General features: G+C 37.2%; 1 protein-coding gene and 1 pseudogene across 2 annotated transcripts; one reads left to right on the top strand and one right to left on the bottom strand.

The window, feature by feature from the left end:
• LOC147918963 (RNA-binding protein csdA-like) overlaps positions 1 to 1,076 on the bottom strand; it is a 1,614-nt pseudogene extending 538 nt beyond the window's left edge.
• Positions 1,077 to 11,000: 9,924 nt separating this feature from the next.
• LOC104771031 (RNA-binding protein csdA-like) lies at positions 11,001 to 12,515 on the top strand. Of its 2 annotated transcripts, none has more exons than XM_010495503.3 (4): positions 11,001 to 11,269; positions 11,383 to 11,798; positions 11,970 to 12,075; positions 12,268 to 12,515. In XM_010495503.3, exons 2-3 carry the CDS (start codon positions 11,389 to 11,391, stop codon positions 12,058 to 12,060), a joined length of 501 nt encoding a protein of 166 aa, XP_010493805.1. In that variant the 5' UTR covers positions 11,001 to 11,269; positions 11,383 to 11,388; the 3' UTR covers positions 12,061 to 12,075; positions 12,268 to 12,515. The 2 variants fall into 2 exon arrangements, with proteins under 2 accessions (XP_010493805.1, XP_010493806.1); XM_010495504.3 differs by having other exon boundaries at positions 11,008 to 11,269; positions 11,386 to 11,798.
• Positions 12,516 to 17,156: the final 4,641 nt, after the last annotated feature.

Below are 17,156 nucleotides of genomic sequence, written 5' to 3'. Positions count from 1 at the left end.
CTAACCTGCTTGCGAAGTTATGTTCGTTACAGCCTGACCTATATATACAAACCAAATTAGTTTCTACAATATGCTTAAACCAAATTATATAAATGGTCGTTTTAGCTTACGTACGTAAGTGCATGCATGAGTTAATATATATTCACGTGATGAAGTAAACCCATGAACCATACACATAAAAAAAAAGTACCTTGGGCAAATCCAATCTCCAGATTTCTAAGGAGAACGGCCTGTGCCAGTGCCCCCACCGCCACTGCTGCTGCCAAAACCAAAAGGGCCCCCACGTCTTGGACCAATACTCATGTCTATAAACCCCGTTGTCGCAGCGGCACTTGAGCTTGAAAACTCATCTTTGGCGGCACCACACTTGAAACAACTAGACCTATTGGCAAAATTGTGCGTCCCACAGTTCCCAAGGTTGCAATACCAATCACCCGGTCTCACGTCCGGTCCGGTGTTGAAACGGAAAGAGTTACTGACTGGGCGGCTACCAAAACCGCTGAGTAAGTCGGTACTTATTCCGCCCAGTCTAGGCTCTCTGCAACGTTGGCATGAATCTCTTCTCTGGAAGTTGAGGTGGCTACACGATCTGCAGTTCCAATCTCCCGGCCTATTCATCTTCTTCTACGTACGGACCCATTAAAAAATGTATATAAATTAGACAAAACCAAATACATATCCGTACATATCTTTATAAGTGTAACCTATATATGTTATGCTTACCTGATCAGGATGAGAGTAAGTGAGTAATATAAGAGACGAGGGATTTGGTGTTATAGCATATGAAGGTGAGTTGTACTCTCCTCATGTATTTATATCGACAAAGCAAAAGGCCCTTCCTTTAACAACCGGGAACATATTTTGAAGTGAAACTAGGGTTTTAATTGGTTTTCACTTTCTCATTTGCTTCAGCTTTAATGCATTTCCTTTAACGTTGTGTTTTTCGGTAAACTACGTTTTCCCCAAAAGAAACAAAATTTATCTATTTATATATTTCGAGAACTTTAAATTTATCTATCATTTTAGTACCCACTATTTTAAACAAAAAAGAAAAACAACAAGGTTAAAGGCTTTCGATATCAGCCGTTTTCATTTTTGCTTCTGCTTCACAAAAGCTAATACATAGCCAAATTATTCAATACCATTTTTTTGTCTTTTTCAGATACTTGATAGATGTATATCGGCATATAAATCAAAGTAAAAAAAAAAAAGAGTAGTCTCTTATACAACTCTTGCTTTTATAATGGTGGTGTCGAATATATATGTAAACCAGAGATATCAATATGGCCTACTATTTTAGAATTATTTTCTTGGACTTACTATATTGTTTAATGACGACTAATGGGTGGAGTACTCATGCTATGAATATGTAACAAAATGAATATCTCACTAAATTTCACAAAATAAACTTAAAAAAAAAAGACAAAGAAAATAAAGGATTCTTAGACCTTTTTGGGACCCCAGCTCGTATATGCTTATAGAGTTATAGATTCTTTGTTAACGGTATATGCACATATATATAGATTGACGTATACATAAGACAACTAAAGCTGAGGGATATATTATTATCATCTCGTTATATTTCGAGCATGTATGACTTTCACATATATTATTGATCACCTCAACTTGGTGTGATTGGTAAATATATATACTCCCAGTATATATAACTAATTTGTACATATAAATAATACACACACACACACATATATAGCTATTGATGAAGGTTCATGGGTGCATAATATGCTCTCGTGCGCGTCAGGAGTAAAGATCTCTCTCTAGCACTGTTAAAGCAAAAGTTGCATGGCAACAATTTCAAGGAACGTATATGTTCCCCTTAGCCGCGGAAATTAATGATGAATGTTTAAAGGAATAACTTCTCCTTTCTTTAGTTTTAGTCTTTTGAAGTTTGGCCCTTTGAAGTTTTAATATTACTTCCAATATATATTATACTGAGTTTGAAATAGTCATGTGTATATCCATTTAGAACTTATTGGTTCGTGATTCTCAAACAAAACTTAAAAGAAAAACATCCAAAACTATAGGTTCAAACAAAAATAAGAATCATTAAATGGAAAGGGAAAAGGCTTTGAGGTTCGTATCTTCACCATCTTTGTGTCCATTGATTTTCTGCTACAAAACAATTTCATTTACCTTATTTAAAATTGATTTTGTTTTTCTTACTATCATTGTGGACTGGTATACTTGTCTTTCTAAAGTAGAGTCAGCTATAAGATAATGAAACGAGATTTCCACAGTAAGATATACAGTAAAACCTCTATAAATTAATAAGGTCGGGACCATAAAACTTTATTAATTTATAGAGGTTTTATTTATCGATAAATTAATAATTATTAATTTATCGATAAATTAATATTTTATTAATTTATCGATAAATTATTAATTTTTATAATTTTGAAAATTTTGTATTACAAAAGATATTTTTGTTATCATTCATATTTTTAAAGAATTTTCTCAATTTATAATCTTGTCTATCATAATTGCTACGTTTAGAGTTTAGGTAAAACTGATAGATGTTAGAAGTTTAAAGTTTAGAAGAAATAATATCATTTATGGTAATGATGAAGTCGAATAAGATACTGCAGTAATTTTAGAACCAATTACATATAAAAAGCAATTATCGCATTTGGAACTCTTCATAATTTTTTGATGCAATTTGAGAAGACGACAATAAAAAAGATTAGAGATGAGCTCCAATAAAAATGCGAATTCAAGAATATGCAAACAACAATAAAGTTATATTTCACTAAATTTTCTTAGATATATATATATATATATATTAATGTTACTTGATTATTAATTTATGATATTGATAGGACTATATTTTTACATGGGATTTCCAAAAAAAAATATTATCTTATTAATTTATCGAAATGTGTCATTTTTTACACCGGTCCAACTCGGGACCGAAAGAATTTATTAATTTATAGCGAGTATTAATTTAAAGAGTATTAATTTATAAAGGTTCTACTGTATGTAAGACGAATGATATTAAGTTTTATATATATATATATATATTAAATAAAATCGGATGAAGTTTTCTAATCTTATTTAATTTGTTTTATATAGATACTCAAATTTTCGATTATATATAATTATACTCAAATGCCCTTTATAATTAAAGAGAAGGGTGATTTTCACGTCAATTGACGAAAATAATTTGACGTACTTTCGTGATATTGTGTAATTTTATAAACTTTATAAAAATTCTTGTTTTATCTTATTCTTTGAATTTATTATTTAGTAAAAGATGGTTTTATTTGGCAATAGTGATTATGTGTTGTTATACATTAAAACATTTTTAATTAATCCAAGACTCCGTCCATCATTCCATTCCATGGCTCCCGAGCCTTATGCCTTATCCATAAGTCGCCGTATAAAAGCTAACTCGAATTTGAAGAAAAAAAAGAACAATACTTGGGTTCACTCCTAGGGGTGAACCTCTCCTTTCAAATACTTGGGTTCACTCTTAGGGGTGAACCTCTCCTTTCATCCCCTTATAAGATAAGGAAATAAAATCTGTATATATTATTATAAAATTAAAAAAATTTAAACCGCTCTTTAATAAACCCAAACCAACATATATAAAATCTAAACCCTAACCATCTCATTTGTGAACCCAAACCGATATATAATTTCGTTCTACTTGTAAAATCTAAACCCTAACCATCTCATTTGTGAACCCAAACCGACATATAATTTTGTTCTAATCGTGAAATCTAAACCCTAACATCTCATTTGTGAACCCAAACCGACATATAATTTTGTTCTACTTGTAAAATCTAAACTCTAACCATCTCATTTGTACCCAAACCGACATATAATTTCATTCTAATTGTAAAATCTAAACCCTAACCACCTCATTTGTAAAACCAAACCGACATATAATTTCGTTTTAGTTGTAAAATCTAAACCCTAACCAATTCATTTGTAAACCCAAACCGACATATAATTTTATTCTAATTTTAAAAATCTAAACCAAGCTAATATTTAAATTTCCTTAAGTAAAAGTATACAGAATTTGTTTCCTTAATTTGATTTGCTTTTTAATTTAATTTTGATTTATTTTTTAAATGAAATATTAGATGGAAGATTCTGATTGGCTGAGAGAAGAAGGGGTGAATGGTATGGAGAATATATGAAGAATCATTATAATTAATAAACCCACCAACCTTGTCTCGGGGAATGCTAAAGAAAAACTGACGAACACAAAAGAAAAGAGAGAATCTATTCGATTTTATCTTTGGGAAGTGAATGTTAAAAGTGGGTTAAAACTCATCATATGTCCAAAACCCACAATTAATATAGAGTTTTTAGACCTGTTTTTTTCAGGAAAAAAATACAAAATGGATGGATATCCGAAATAGTAGTTATATACGGGTTTACCCTAATAAGGCAATGGATACTTTGTTGAATTTTTTTTCTTCTTAACTTATATCTACTGAAACGACACCATTTCTTCGCAACTCTTATGTATCAAAACACTAATCCTACTCCAATTGCTTTAATTACCTTATATATTCTAAACAAAAATTTTTTTGTTAAAAACTTAATTTCTCTTATGTATTGAACTCTTTGCTTTCGTTAAAAGTTAGGACAAAAATTGAATTTATTTATTCAAAAGATAATAATAGTGAATATATATTTTTGCCAATTGCATTCTTGTGGCTATATATTTCTGAAATCAATATCTAAAAAATAATCAAATTGTTACGAAATAGTGTAAATTGAAAGACAGAGACCTTGAAGAACTTGGAAGAGATGTGATGATTGAAAGTCTTCGTATTTCTTTATCATTTACAAATCGAGAATACAATCTATATAAAGACTACTTAGTTACAAAACAGAGTTGATCTTCACGAGAATATCGGAGAGGATCTCTAACTTATGTTGACCCATTATTGAGGAGAGTTTTGTGGACCTAATATTGACCATCGTTCACCCTCCCGCAGTGAAATCGTCGGGACACCGGACGGTTAAACTGGACCTGAATTCGTTGAACAACATTGTCGGGAGACCCTTGGTGAATATGTCCGCAAACTGCAACGAAGAAGGAACGTGTATAACCTTTACTTGTCCAAGAGCAACCTTCTCCCGAACAAAGTGGAGATCAATCTCAATATGTTTAGTCCTTTGATGTTGAACCGGATTGTTTGAAAGATAGACTGCACTGATATTATAACAATAGACCAATGTTGCAGAGCGAATCGGTATATGCATTTCCAACAGAAGGTTCCTTATCCAACAAGTTTCAGCTACCACATTAGCCACTCCTTTATACTCTGATTCGGCACTAGAACGTGACACTGTTTGTTGTCGTTTGGATGACCAGGAGATTAAATTTTCACCGAGATAGACACAATAACCCGATGTTGAGCGTCTTGTGTCAGAACAACCTGCCCAATCTGAGTCTGTATAAGCAGTGAGGGAACCAATTGTACCTTGAAAAAGTTGTAGGCCATGAGTGAGCGTGCCCTGAAGATAGCGGATGACTCTTTTCAACGCTTGATAGTGGGGGACTCTTGGATCATGCATAAACAAGCATATCTGCTGTACTGCATACGTGATATCCGGCCTAGTGAATGTCAAATATTGCAGAGCTCCTGCTAAGCGTCGATACTCGGTGGAGTTTTGAATCTTTTCTCCACAATCAGCCGTGAGCTTGGAGTTGACATCCACCGGAGTCGCCACTGGTTTACAGTCTTGCATTCCTGCTTTAGTTATTATCGACTTTGCGTAATGTGATTGAGAAAGTAGAATCCCAGCTTTGTTATACTCAGCCTTAACCCCGAGAAAGTAACTTAAACGGCCACCATCAGTTATTGGAAACTCGCTTTTGAGAGACTCCGTGAATGAATCTATGAGAGTTTGTCTTGAAGCAGTGAGGATAATGTCATCAACATATAAGAGGAGGTAAGCCATATCATTGCCCTGTTTATACACAAACAGAGAGTTGTCACTCTTGCTCATACTGAACCCAAGCTTCGACACAACCTTTTTAAATCTTGCATTCCAAGCTCTTGGAGCTTGTTTTAGCCCATATATTGCCTTGTTTAACTTGCAGACATAATGAGGAGTTTGTTTGTTGACAAAACCTGGAGGTTGATGCATATAGATAGTTTCCTCTAGATCTCCATGCAAGAAAGCATTTTTCACATCTAGTTGCTTTGTTCCCCAGCATTTGGCAACTGCTACATGAAGAACAGATCTTATGGTTGCAGGTTTAACTACGGGTGCAAATGTCTCAAAAAAATCGACACCTTCTTCTTGAGTTTTTCCATTAGCAACTAATCTAGCCTTGTACCTGTCTAGATTTCCATCTGCATCAAGTTTATGCTTAAACAGCCACATAGAATTGACAATGTTAGCATTGCTCGGTGGTGGTACCAAATTCCAGGTCTTATTCTTAATTTGAGCATCATATTCATCAGTCACTGCTGGATTCCAGTTATGGTCTGCTAAGGCTTGTTTGTGAGTTTTAGGGAGAGGAGATATGGTGTTGGTAGTGAGAAGAGAGATAGGTTGTTTTGTTTTTCTAGTTCCTGCTTTGCTTCTAGTGGTCATATGGTGAGACGGTGCAACCGGGGCTGGTTGTTCTAGAAGAGGAATAGGTTGAGAAACCGCAGGAACCAGTTGTTGAGATGGCGTAGGATTTTGAATATTTGTTTGAAGGATTTCTCGAAACATTGTTGAAGGCTCATCAACCTGCTCTAGAAAATCATAAGCAGTTTGATCTTTTGGATCCTTAACAGCGGCAGGGAAGATAGATTCATCGAATATAACATGCCTGGAGATAATTATTTTGTTTGTTGCTATATCCAGACATCTATATCCCCGATGTTGAATTGGATAGCCAAGAAAGATACAAGGTGAGGAGCGAGGTGAAAGTTTGTGTTTTGTTGTTCAAGTTTGGGTAACACAAACAACCGAAAACTTTCAAATGTTCATAGGTTGGTGCTTTCTTGAACAAAACAGAGAAAGGAGTTTGAAAGTCAATGGAGGAGCTAGGCAAAATGTTCAAGAGATGGGTAGCCGTATGAAGGGCTTCTGCCCAGAATGATGGTGAGAGATGAGACTGGAAGAGCAAAGTTCTAATGGTATTGTTGATGGTTCGAATCATCCTTTCTGATTTCCCATTTTGTTGCGAAGTATAAGGACAAGAAAATCGAACTTGGATACCATTTGTGTCAAAGTGTTGAGAAAAGGAAGCATTTGAGTATTCTCCCCCATTGTCACATTGAAAAGATTTGATAGATGAATTAAACTGAGTTTTGATATAAGAAGAAAAGTGCAAGAACTTTGTGAATACTTCACTCTTTCTTCGAATAGGATATACCCACAGAAAATGAGAATAATCATCAAGAAAGATGACATAATAGCGAAGATCACTTAGACTTGGTATAGGAGAGGTCCAAATGTCATAATGAATGAGTTCAAAGGGTTTAGAAGCAACAGAATTTGATTTATGAAAAGGAAGTTTTACATGTTTCCCCAATTGACATGCATTACAAGATGATGGCAAGCTAGTTTTATTACAAAGAAATTGATTGGAAGCTAGCACCAATTTTAACGTCTCGATATTGGTATGACCGAGTCTCATGTGCCATAGAGAAGGAGAAACAGCAAGGCAAGTAGAAGGAGAGCTTTCTTTATTTGAAGGACGAAATGGATAAAGATCTCCAGTACTATCACTGCGGAGAAGAGGCGTCCGTGTGAGAAGATCCTTCACAAGAAAACCAAAGGGGTCAAATTCGACAGAACAAGCATTGTCTGTTGTAAATTTTCGAACTGAGATAAGATTTTTGATTATATCAGGGGTAATGAGGATGTTACGAAGAGTAAGAGGACGAGAGAGAGAAGGAAGTGTGGTGTGACCAGATTGGGAAACAGGAATAGACGAACCGTTGCCAACAATGACTGATTTAGTGGTGTTCAAATTAAAAACAGAGTGGAGTGTACCTGATGAGGAGGCTAAATGTGCAGTAGCACCTGTGTCCATGTACCAATCCCCTCCGTTTGGTTCTGCAAGTGTCATGGTGTTGAATGCTTCAGCAAAATCTCGAGTCGGTTGTAGATCAGCAGTGTGAGCCTCTGTATTGTGAGCGTTAGCTGGTTTCGGAGCTGGTCCTAGCAAACCAAGGTTCTGAACAGTTGAAGGGTATTGTGCCCATGGTGCAAACGGAGGTTGTTGCCACGGGTTGTAAGGGTTTGGCCAGTACGACCCCCAAGTGGGGAACTGTTGTCTCTGTTGCTTTAGCGGGAGATTGTTTTGTTGCGGAGAATTGTTGCGACCCTTGTTGAAGCGATTGTTTCTACGCCATGGTCGGTTGTTCCTCTGCTGAGTCTGATGCTGCTGATTCTGGGAACTGTTGCTTGTCGTGACCAACGCCGTAGGAGATGAGGCATGCGCCGTATGTGAAGCAATGGTCTTGTGAGCTTTCTTCAAGCGACCTTCTTCATCTTCGAGCATGGATTTGGCATCATCAAAGGATGGAAATGGCTTCTGGTGTTTGATAACATTGATGATGTTATCAAACTTTTCGTTGAGTCCATTCAGCATGTACATCACAAGATTGCGTTCATTGACTGGAGCATCAAGATTGGAGAGAAGATCTGCCAGTGACTTCAGGGATTGACAATATGTTTGAATGGACATATCACCTATCTCCATGGTTCGCAGATCATTGTCAATCTTCATGACCCTTGCATCCTTGTTGTTACGAAATTGATTTTCTATACGGAGCCAAATGTCTCTTGCGGTACCACCAGTTTTGAATGAGGATTTGAAGAGAGGTTGAGCCAGAGTTCCATAGATCCACAGCTTAACGAGTCCATCTCGTTTCAGCCAAGATTGATCATTCGCATTTGCTGGAGCAGACGAGCCATCAACATGTCCTAAGACATCGAACGTGAGGCAATGAGTGAGAAAGAGTTTTCTCCAGGCATCGTAGTTGTGATCATCTAAATCAAGGATCAAAGGAATGTGAGACTTGATGTTGGTGACACCAAATGCTCGTTCAGCTTGAGCAGCCATTGAAAGAAGAACAAGGGAGAAAATACGAAAGAAAGAGAAGAGATTGATAAAGGGAAGAGAAGAGAAAGGAAGAAAAAAAAAATTGAAAGCTAGACTAACTTGGCTCTGATACCATGAAAGTCTTCGTATTTCCTTATCATTTACAAATCGAGATAACAATCTATATAAAGACTACTTAGTTACAAAACAGAGTTGATCTTCACGAGAATATCGGAGAGGATCTCTAACTTATGTTGACCCATTATTGAGGAGAGTTTTGTGGACCTAATATTGACCATCGTTCAATGATGAGTTTAGTGAAAGAAAATAAGGCACGAGGTTTTGAAAGAGTGATGTGAAGAGGATGGGCATAAATAGAACACAACTAGCTGGTGGCTCGTTCAATAAAAATAAAAAATTAATAATAACTCTTTCGTTTCGTTCACCTCAATTGTAAACTTTCGCAAACGAAGATATATAAAATAAATTAAGTGGCTGAGATTCCCAAGCCTATAAATTCTTTAGTATGGGTAAATTACTTTGGCCATAGCTTTAGAGTGTTTCTTGTATTATGATAAATATTTGTTCAATTATAGTATGGTTATTACTTTGAGCAGTAGCTTTGTTGTATTATGATATATTTAGATTGAAGTATATTCATGTAACTCTTATTTTTCTATTAAAAGACATAATTTAGTTGACTTATTCACAACTAATAGGTTCATATCAAAAATTAAACTTTTTGAAAATATGTTATATACTAGTTATGGGTATTGTTTAGTGGATTTTCTTATTGTCCTTGCGACAAATTATATATTGTCGTTTGTGATATTACAAAATTTCCACAATAACATATATTGTCGTTTGTGATTTGACGGTACAAAAGCGATTCCGGTGTAATATCACAAACGACAATATATAATTTGTATGTGGGATATAGTAAGAAAAAAACATCAGTTAAAAAAAGGTAAAACGAAATTGTATTGTAGTAGACAAATGAAAACGACACAAAGATGGTCAAGATACGAACCTCACTTCCCATTTAATGATTATTATTTTTGTTTTAACCTATAGGTTTGGATGTTTTTCCTTAAGTTTTGTTTGAGAATATTCACGAACCACTAAGTTCTAAATAGATATCTATACACATGACTATTTCAATTTCAAAGGGCCAAACTTCAAAAGACTAAAACTAAAGAAAGGAGAAGTTATTCCTTTAAACGTTCATCATTTCCGCGGCTAAGGGGAACAGATACGTTCCTTGAAATTGTTGCCATGCAACTTTTGCTTTAAACAGTGCTAGAGAGATCTTTACTCCTGACGCGCAAGAGAGCATATTAGACACCCATGAACCTTCATCAATAGACAATAGCTATGAGTGTGTGTATTATTTATATGTACAAATTAGTTATATATACTGGAAGTATTTTTACCAATCATAGCTAGAGGTTGATCAATAATTCATATGAAAGTCATACATGCTCTCGAAATAGATAATGAGATGCTAACTATATATCCCTCAGCTTTAGGTGTCTTATGTATACGCCAATCTATATATATGCATATATACCGTTAACAAAGAATCTATAAGCATATACGAGCTGGGGTCCCAAAAAGGTCAAAGAATACTTTTATTTTCTTTGTCTTTTTTAAAAATAGTGGGGACTAAAAATGATATATAAATTTAAAGTCCTCGAAATATATAGGTACTGATTGGTAAACACACATAAAGTATTACAAGTGGTACCACTTTGATTTTTTACCAATCACAAAAACTTTACCAAAATCTTTATTAAAAACTTTACTCTCAGCTTTTTTATACAGCTTTTACGTATAGTTTTTCTTTACAGCTTTGCAGTATTCCGTAACAGCTTACAGCTCCAGCTTACAGCTCCAGCTTACAGCTTTTCTGTACAGCATTGGCTACGTTACCAATCAGACCCATAAATAGATAAATTTTGTTTCTTTTGGGAAAAACGTAGTTTACAGAGAAACACAACGTTAAAGGAAATGCACTAAAGCTGAAGCAAATGAGAAAGTGAAAACGAATTGAAACCTTAGTTTCACTTCAAAAATTGTTCCCGGTTTGTTAAAGGAATGGACTTTGCTTTGTCCATATAAATATGTGAGGAGAGTACAACATCACCTTCATATACTATAACTCCAAACCTCATCTCTTATATATATATATATTACTCACTTCCACTCTCCTTATAGTTTCCAGTTTAACATAACCAGGTAATCATAAAAAAATATACTATATATAGGTTACCTTTGTAAAATATAGTATATGATTTTAGTTTTGTGTAACTATATACTCTAATTTGTTTTTTCAATGGGGCCGTACGTAGAAGAAGATGAATAGGCCGGGAGATTGGAACTGTAGATCGTGTAGCCACCTCAACTTCCAGAGAAGAGATTCATGCCAACGTTGCAGAGAGCCTAGAGTACTGGGAGGCATAAGTACGGACTTAATCAGCGGTTTCGGTAACTCATTCGGTTTCAACACAGGGCCAGACGTGAGACCGGGTGACTGGTATTGCAACCTTGGGAATTGTGGGACGCACAATTTTGCCAACAGGTCTAGTTGTTTCAAGTGCGGTGCAGCTAAAGATGAGTTTCCAAGCTCAAGTGTCGCTGCAACAACGGGGTTTATAGACATGAATGTTGGTCCAAGACGTGGTGGCCTTTTTGGTTTTGGCAGCAGCAGTGGTGGTGGCAGCACAGGCCGTTCTCCTTGGAAATCTGGAGATTGGATTTGCCCAAGGTACTTTTTTATTTTTATTTTTTATGTGTATGGTTGATGAGTTTACTTCATCACGTAGCATCGATTAACTCATGCATGCTGGCTTACGTACATAAGCTAAAACGACCGTTTATATATCTTAGTAAATATGTATAAGCATATTGTAGAAACTAATTTGGTTTGTATATATAGGTCAGGCTGCAACGAGCATAACTTCGCAAGCAGGTCAGAATGCTTCAGGTGTAACGCACCAAAGGAACCTGCCACCGAACCACCCTATTAGTCTCATCATCTTCAAGTAACTTAATTTCATTTTGCAACAATAGTTCTAAAATTCTAATCACAAGTCTCAACATATATACATATATTTGGACTGTACGAGTTCTTAATTAACATTTACTACTCTATTATGTAAGTGTATATATGCTAGTGTTTGTATATAGACTAACAACAGCAATTTAATCGTATCTTTATTCTTTGGATTCATCAGAAAGCAGTAAAAGAAGAGAGTACTGATGAAGAATTGGAGCAAGATACGGACCCGGCAACCCTTTATGTCGTGATGATATGTTTTTCGCTTTCCTTAGATTTGACTCCTCTCATATCTCGTAGCACCCTTGTCTTGTTATTTTAGAATGTAGGCAATTCGAAATTTTTCGGAAGCGTTTGTTCTAATGCCGATCGGTTTCCTAGCTAGTACGCGTACGTTTGTTTTAATCTATGCTTACTTTTGTTAAACTTGTTGCATTCTGATTCTACAACCACGATTTTCTCGTAGTGTGAAGCACTTAATCGACTTGTTGATCGAATAGTTAAAACCCAAATTAAGTGCATGCAAATGTTATATTAAGCCATTATTTTTATCATCTAAATTTTAGTAGGAAAGGAGTTTTCTGTTAAACCAAACAGAAAATCTATTAAATGTTTGAAATGGATAGATCCACGGACCACAACTAAACCTTTTGTTCAATCCAATGCCTTAAAAAAAACAAAAAAGGCGTGAACAATAATAAAATTTTAAATTTTAAAAGGTAAATCAAGATTAAGCCATAATAGTTGTACGTGTACTCCTATTAAGATGTGGCTTGAGGATAATGAGAACTTTACCACCAATCGAAAGAAAAATACATGAGAATAGCTAAGTAATTTTCAAAAACATATATTATTTATGTTATCCCTAATTATTTGTTAAAAAGCCGACCAATTAAAATTGAAAAATATAGTTCATCCCGTAGCTTTTTAAAATAGTAGCATGTAATGATAGAAAATTACCACATTTGGTACAATTCATTTTTTTTTTTGTGTATACATGGATTCATTTTTTTTTTCATGTTCATTATTCAACTTTTACCACTTGTTATATCTGGCCGTTTCGCACAAATTACATATACACCCGCTTGATATGTTTGATCTATTTTCTTTTAATTTATTGTTCGTACTACTATCATGATTTGGATTATGGACTCTAAACTAGTATATAAGCAAGCGTACACGCACGTACGTGTCCTTATACAAGTTGCACTTTGCATAGGATTCCTCATTTCAATGAACTCATAGAGGTGTAGTTAAGATTACCATCAACGGGTCAAAAAAAGAAGACAAGCAGTCTTTGATGTCTGCTACTATAAAATCTATAATCCATTGCTTAGCTTTTATTTTTTTCCGTTAAAGGGTTGCACTAATTGGCTTTTTTACTAAAGAATCTTTCGTTTTTTTTCCAACTTTTAAGTTCATTCATCATTTTATTCTTCTTTGGTTTTAGTGCAGTGAAAGTACGTCTTAGGTATTATCATGCATAATTGTGAACGTCTTCCCCACTTTGAAATTCAAAACCATTAATGATAAGATTCGATTTAGATGTATACTAGTCTTTATATATTCCAGCTTATCGAAATACTATATAGTATTACATAATTCATAATTCATATAGTTAATTAAACACAATTTGAGTATAACTAACATATAGTCATCATGTTCATCTAACTTCTAGCTACATAAAATATGAAACGGAATTGTCTCAAGGAAAAAGAACATTTTCTCTCTCTCAAAAGAGCAAAAAAGTGACTGCGTTCTCCCACCTTATCCGACGTCGACCACGACGTCGGAGCGCTGTCCCCTTGAACTTCCCATGCCTTCCTCTCCTCATAAAGAAGAAAGGTAACTCCCGCAAAGCAAATGCGCCACTGCCGTCGACTCAAAACCCCTCTATTCGGCCAGATCGAGATCTAGATCTCCCTGCTAACAAAGTCTCCTCATCTCAGTCAGATCCTCCTCCTTCCTCCCCTTCTCACCCTCCTCAGCCAATTTCCTCATCCCCACCCCTCCCTCCCAGACCACCTCTCTAAAGCAGAATGCCCCTGTCACTCCTGCTGTATCCGACCGAGTTATCCAATCCTCAGATCTGCAGCAACCTCGCTCAGATTTGAGTGAAAATTGTGTTCCTGCGAATGCTGCTTCAGTAGCAGATCCAGACCCCAAAGAAGCCCCTTGGTTAGGACTGTTCAAAGGTTCTACCCGACGCCTATCCAAGAAAGGCACATCTTTTACTCTTCCCTCAGGCGAATCTTGTGTTAAGATCCCAAATTCTGTCATCCAGAAGAACCAGAAGTCATGAGATTGTTTCATTCTTGGCCAGTTTTACTCTGATCCGCCAGCTCATGGAATAGTCCACACCATTGTCAACGGTATTTGGAGCAAGATACACCGCGACATCATTGTTACTAGAATGGAGGGCAATGCTTTCCTCTTCAAGATCTCGAATGCTACAACTCGAAACCGGATCCTAAATCAAGGCCACTGGCAAATTGAAGGCCAAACGATGTTTGTAGCTAAATGGCAGCCTGGAGTAACCCCCCCCAAAAACCTGAGCTCTCGTCCGCCCCTGTCTGGCTAGAGTTGCGTAATGTCCCCTTTCAATTCTTCCATGAAAAAGGTATCAAGTTTATCGTAGGTCAGGTTGGTGAACCAATTCGCCTCCACCCGTCGACTAAGAACATGACCAATCTTGAGGTCGCGAAAGTCCTCACCCTGATTGACCCTAGACAACCTCTTCCAAAGACCGTCAATGTCCAATTTGATTATGGGGAGATCAACCGTGTACTGGTCTCCAGTCCCTAGATGCCGCCAGTCTGCTCGTTCTGCAAAAAAGTGGGTCACAACCTGAAGTGCTGTAAAATTGCTCATATCCTCTGTACCTCCTGCAAATCTGTTTGCCACAACACAGCTGACTGCCCGCGTGTAAAGGTCAAGAAGCAGGAAAAAGTCTACAGGGTCAAGAAGCCCCACATATCATCCTCCCCTCCGGAGCCCACTACCTCTCCGGTTGCAGTGCCTAAAGAGAAAGGGAAGAAAATTCAGGAGACTCCTGCCCCTACATCAGGTCAACCTTCTGCCAACCCATCAGCCAGTTCAGGGATTGCCTCTGGGACTCTGTCTGAATGGATTCAAGTCAAAAAGAAACAAAGCAACCCCATTACCCCAGCTCCTTCCTCTTCCCCGATGCAATAGAACCCCCTCTGCATTGATATTGGGCTAGACTCTCTGCAAGATGACCCTATGATCCCTGCATATAAAAGTCTACCCTCTGACTCCTCAGACGTGCAGTCCTCCGATGATGGCACTGACTCGATGTGGGCGAAGCTAGGATGTGGGCGAAGCTAGTTTTTTGTGAATGTTCTCACAGGAAACAAAGGTATGCTAGGGGCAAGGGCCCCAAATCCCACTAATCAATGTATATAGACATTTTTTGCTGGAATGTGCGAGGTTTTAATAAATTAAGCCACCGACGCGGATTTAAGGATTGGTATAAGATAAACCAGCCTCTTTTTGGGAGTCTTATTGAGACTCACGTCAAGCAACCAAAGTAGCAAAAGTTTTTAAACGTGTTACTGCCTGGTTGGTTGTTTGATGACAATTATGTTTTTTCGGAGCTAAGGAAAATTTGGGTCCTGTGGCACCCTAGCGTTAAGCTATCGATTCTCTCCAAGTCACTTCAGGTAGTCACCTGTTCAGTGGTTCTTCCGGGTGATCAGTCAGAGGTAGTCGTATCTTTTGTCTATGCATCGAATGAGGAGCAGGCTAGGAGGAATCTTTGGACTGAGCTATTTGGTATGGCTGCGGATCCTCGTGTTGTTAGGAAGCCATGGACAGTTCTTGGTGATTTTAACCAAACTCTTGCTCACTCGGATTCATCTGTTTCCTTAAATCCAAACATTGACCTCCCCAATAGACTGTTTCGGGATTGTCTCCTAAACTTTGAATTGGCAGACCTCGCCTACAGGGGATGCTCATTCACCTGATGGAATAAACAAAGCAGCAATCTCATAGCCAAGAAATTGGATAGGATTCTGGTAAATGAAGATTGGCACCATAAGTTCCCTTCCTATTTCGGATATTTTGGCCAACCTGACTTCTCTGATCACTCGCCCTGATGCATCACGCTTAATCCATCAGTGCAGAGACACAGAAAAGCCTTCAGGATTCCAGAACTTTCTTCTCTTAGACCCAAACTTTGCTCCTATGATTGCAGATCAATGGTTTAGCCTCAGCATTGTCAGCTCAGCCATGTTTCAGATAGCAAAAAAACTGAAATCTCTCAAGGGATGCATTAGAGCTTTCAGTCGGGACAACTACTCTGACCTGGAAAAAGGAGTCAAGGACGCCCATGCTGAGGTTCTTCAACTCCAACAACAGATCCCCACAACACCTTCCTCTACTGTTGCAGACTTGGAAAGAGCAACACTTCTCCAAGCTGAAAAATCTTTTTTCTGCCAGAGGTCTCGAGTAACTTGGATGCGAGAAGGCGATCTTAACACTTCATACTTCCATCGTATGACCTCTGCCAGACAATCGATAAATCACATACACTTCATGATGGACTCTAATGGGCATATAATTGACTCTCAGAAGGATATCCAAGAGCATTGTGTTAACTACTTCTCCTCCCTGCTTGATGGTCTTGAGGAGCCGCCCCAGTTTGATCCCGCTGACATCTCAAGTCTTCACTAGTTGAAATGCTCCAGTGTTCAGCAAGACATCCTTGCCAGTGATTTTTCCCCTAAGGACATTAAAGCGGCTGTATTTTCTCTCCCAAGGAACAAAGCTTCCGGACCCGACGGTTATCCAGATGAGTTCTTAAGGTCCTACTGGCACATTGTTGGCCCAAAAATCATTGAAGCAGTAAGAGAGTTCTTCAGATCAGGTCAAATGCTGCAACAATGGAACGCCACTACCATCATGCTCATCCCAAAAATTCCAAATGCGGCATCCACGTCAGATTTCAGGCCAATATCTCTATGCAACACAGTTTACAAAGTGATTTCGAAGCTTATAGCGGGTCGACTGCAGAACCTCCTTTCCCTGGTAATCTCTAATGCTCAA

This window comes from Camelina sativa, chromosome 20 (genome assembly GCF_030686135.1).
Source record: "Camelina sativa cultivar CO46 ecotype springtype chromosome 20, ASM3068613v1".
In the NCBI taxonomy this organism is placed as follows: domain Eukaryota; kingdom Viridiplantae; phylum Streptophyta; class Magnoliopsida; order Brassicales; family Brassicaceae; genus Camelina; species Camelina sativa.
Note: the sequence above shows the minus strand (reverse complement) of the source record. Positions and strands in the feature narration are given on the sequence as shown.

Coding starts and splice junctions, on each gene's coding strand:
- LOC104771031 (XM_010495503.3), top strand. CDS start 11,389: ATGAATAGGCCGGGAGATTGGAACTGTAGATCGTGTAGCCACCTCAAC. Junction 11,799..11,969: donor GGAGATTGGATTTGCCCAAG/GTACTTTTTTAT, acceptor TTGTATATATAG/GTCAGGCTGCAACGAGCATA.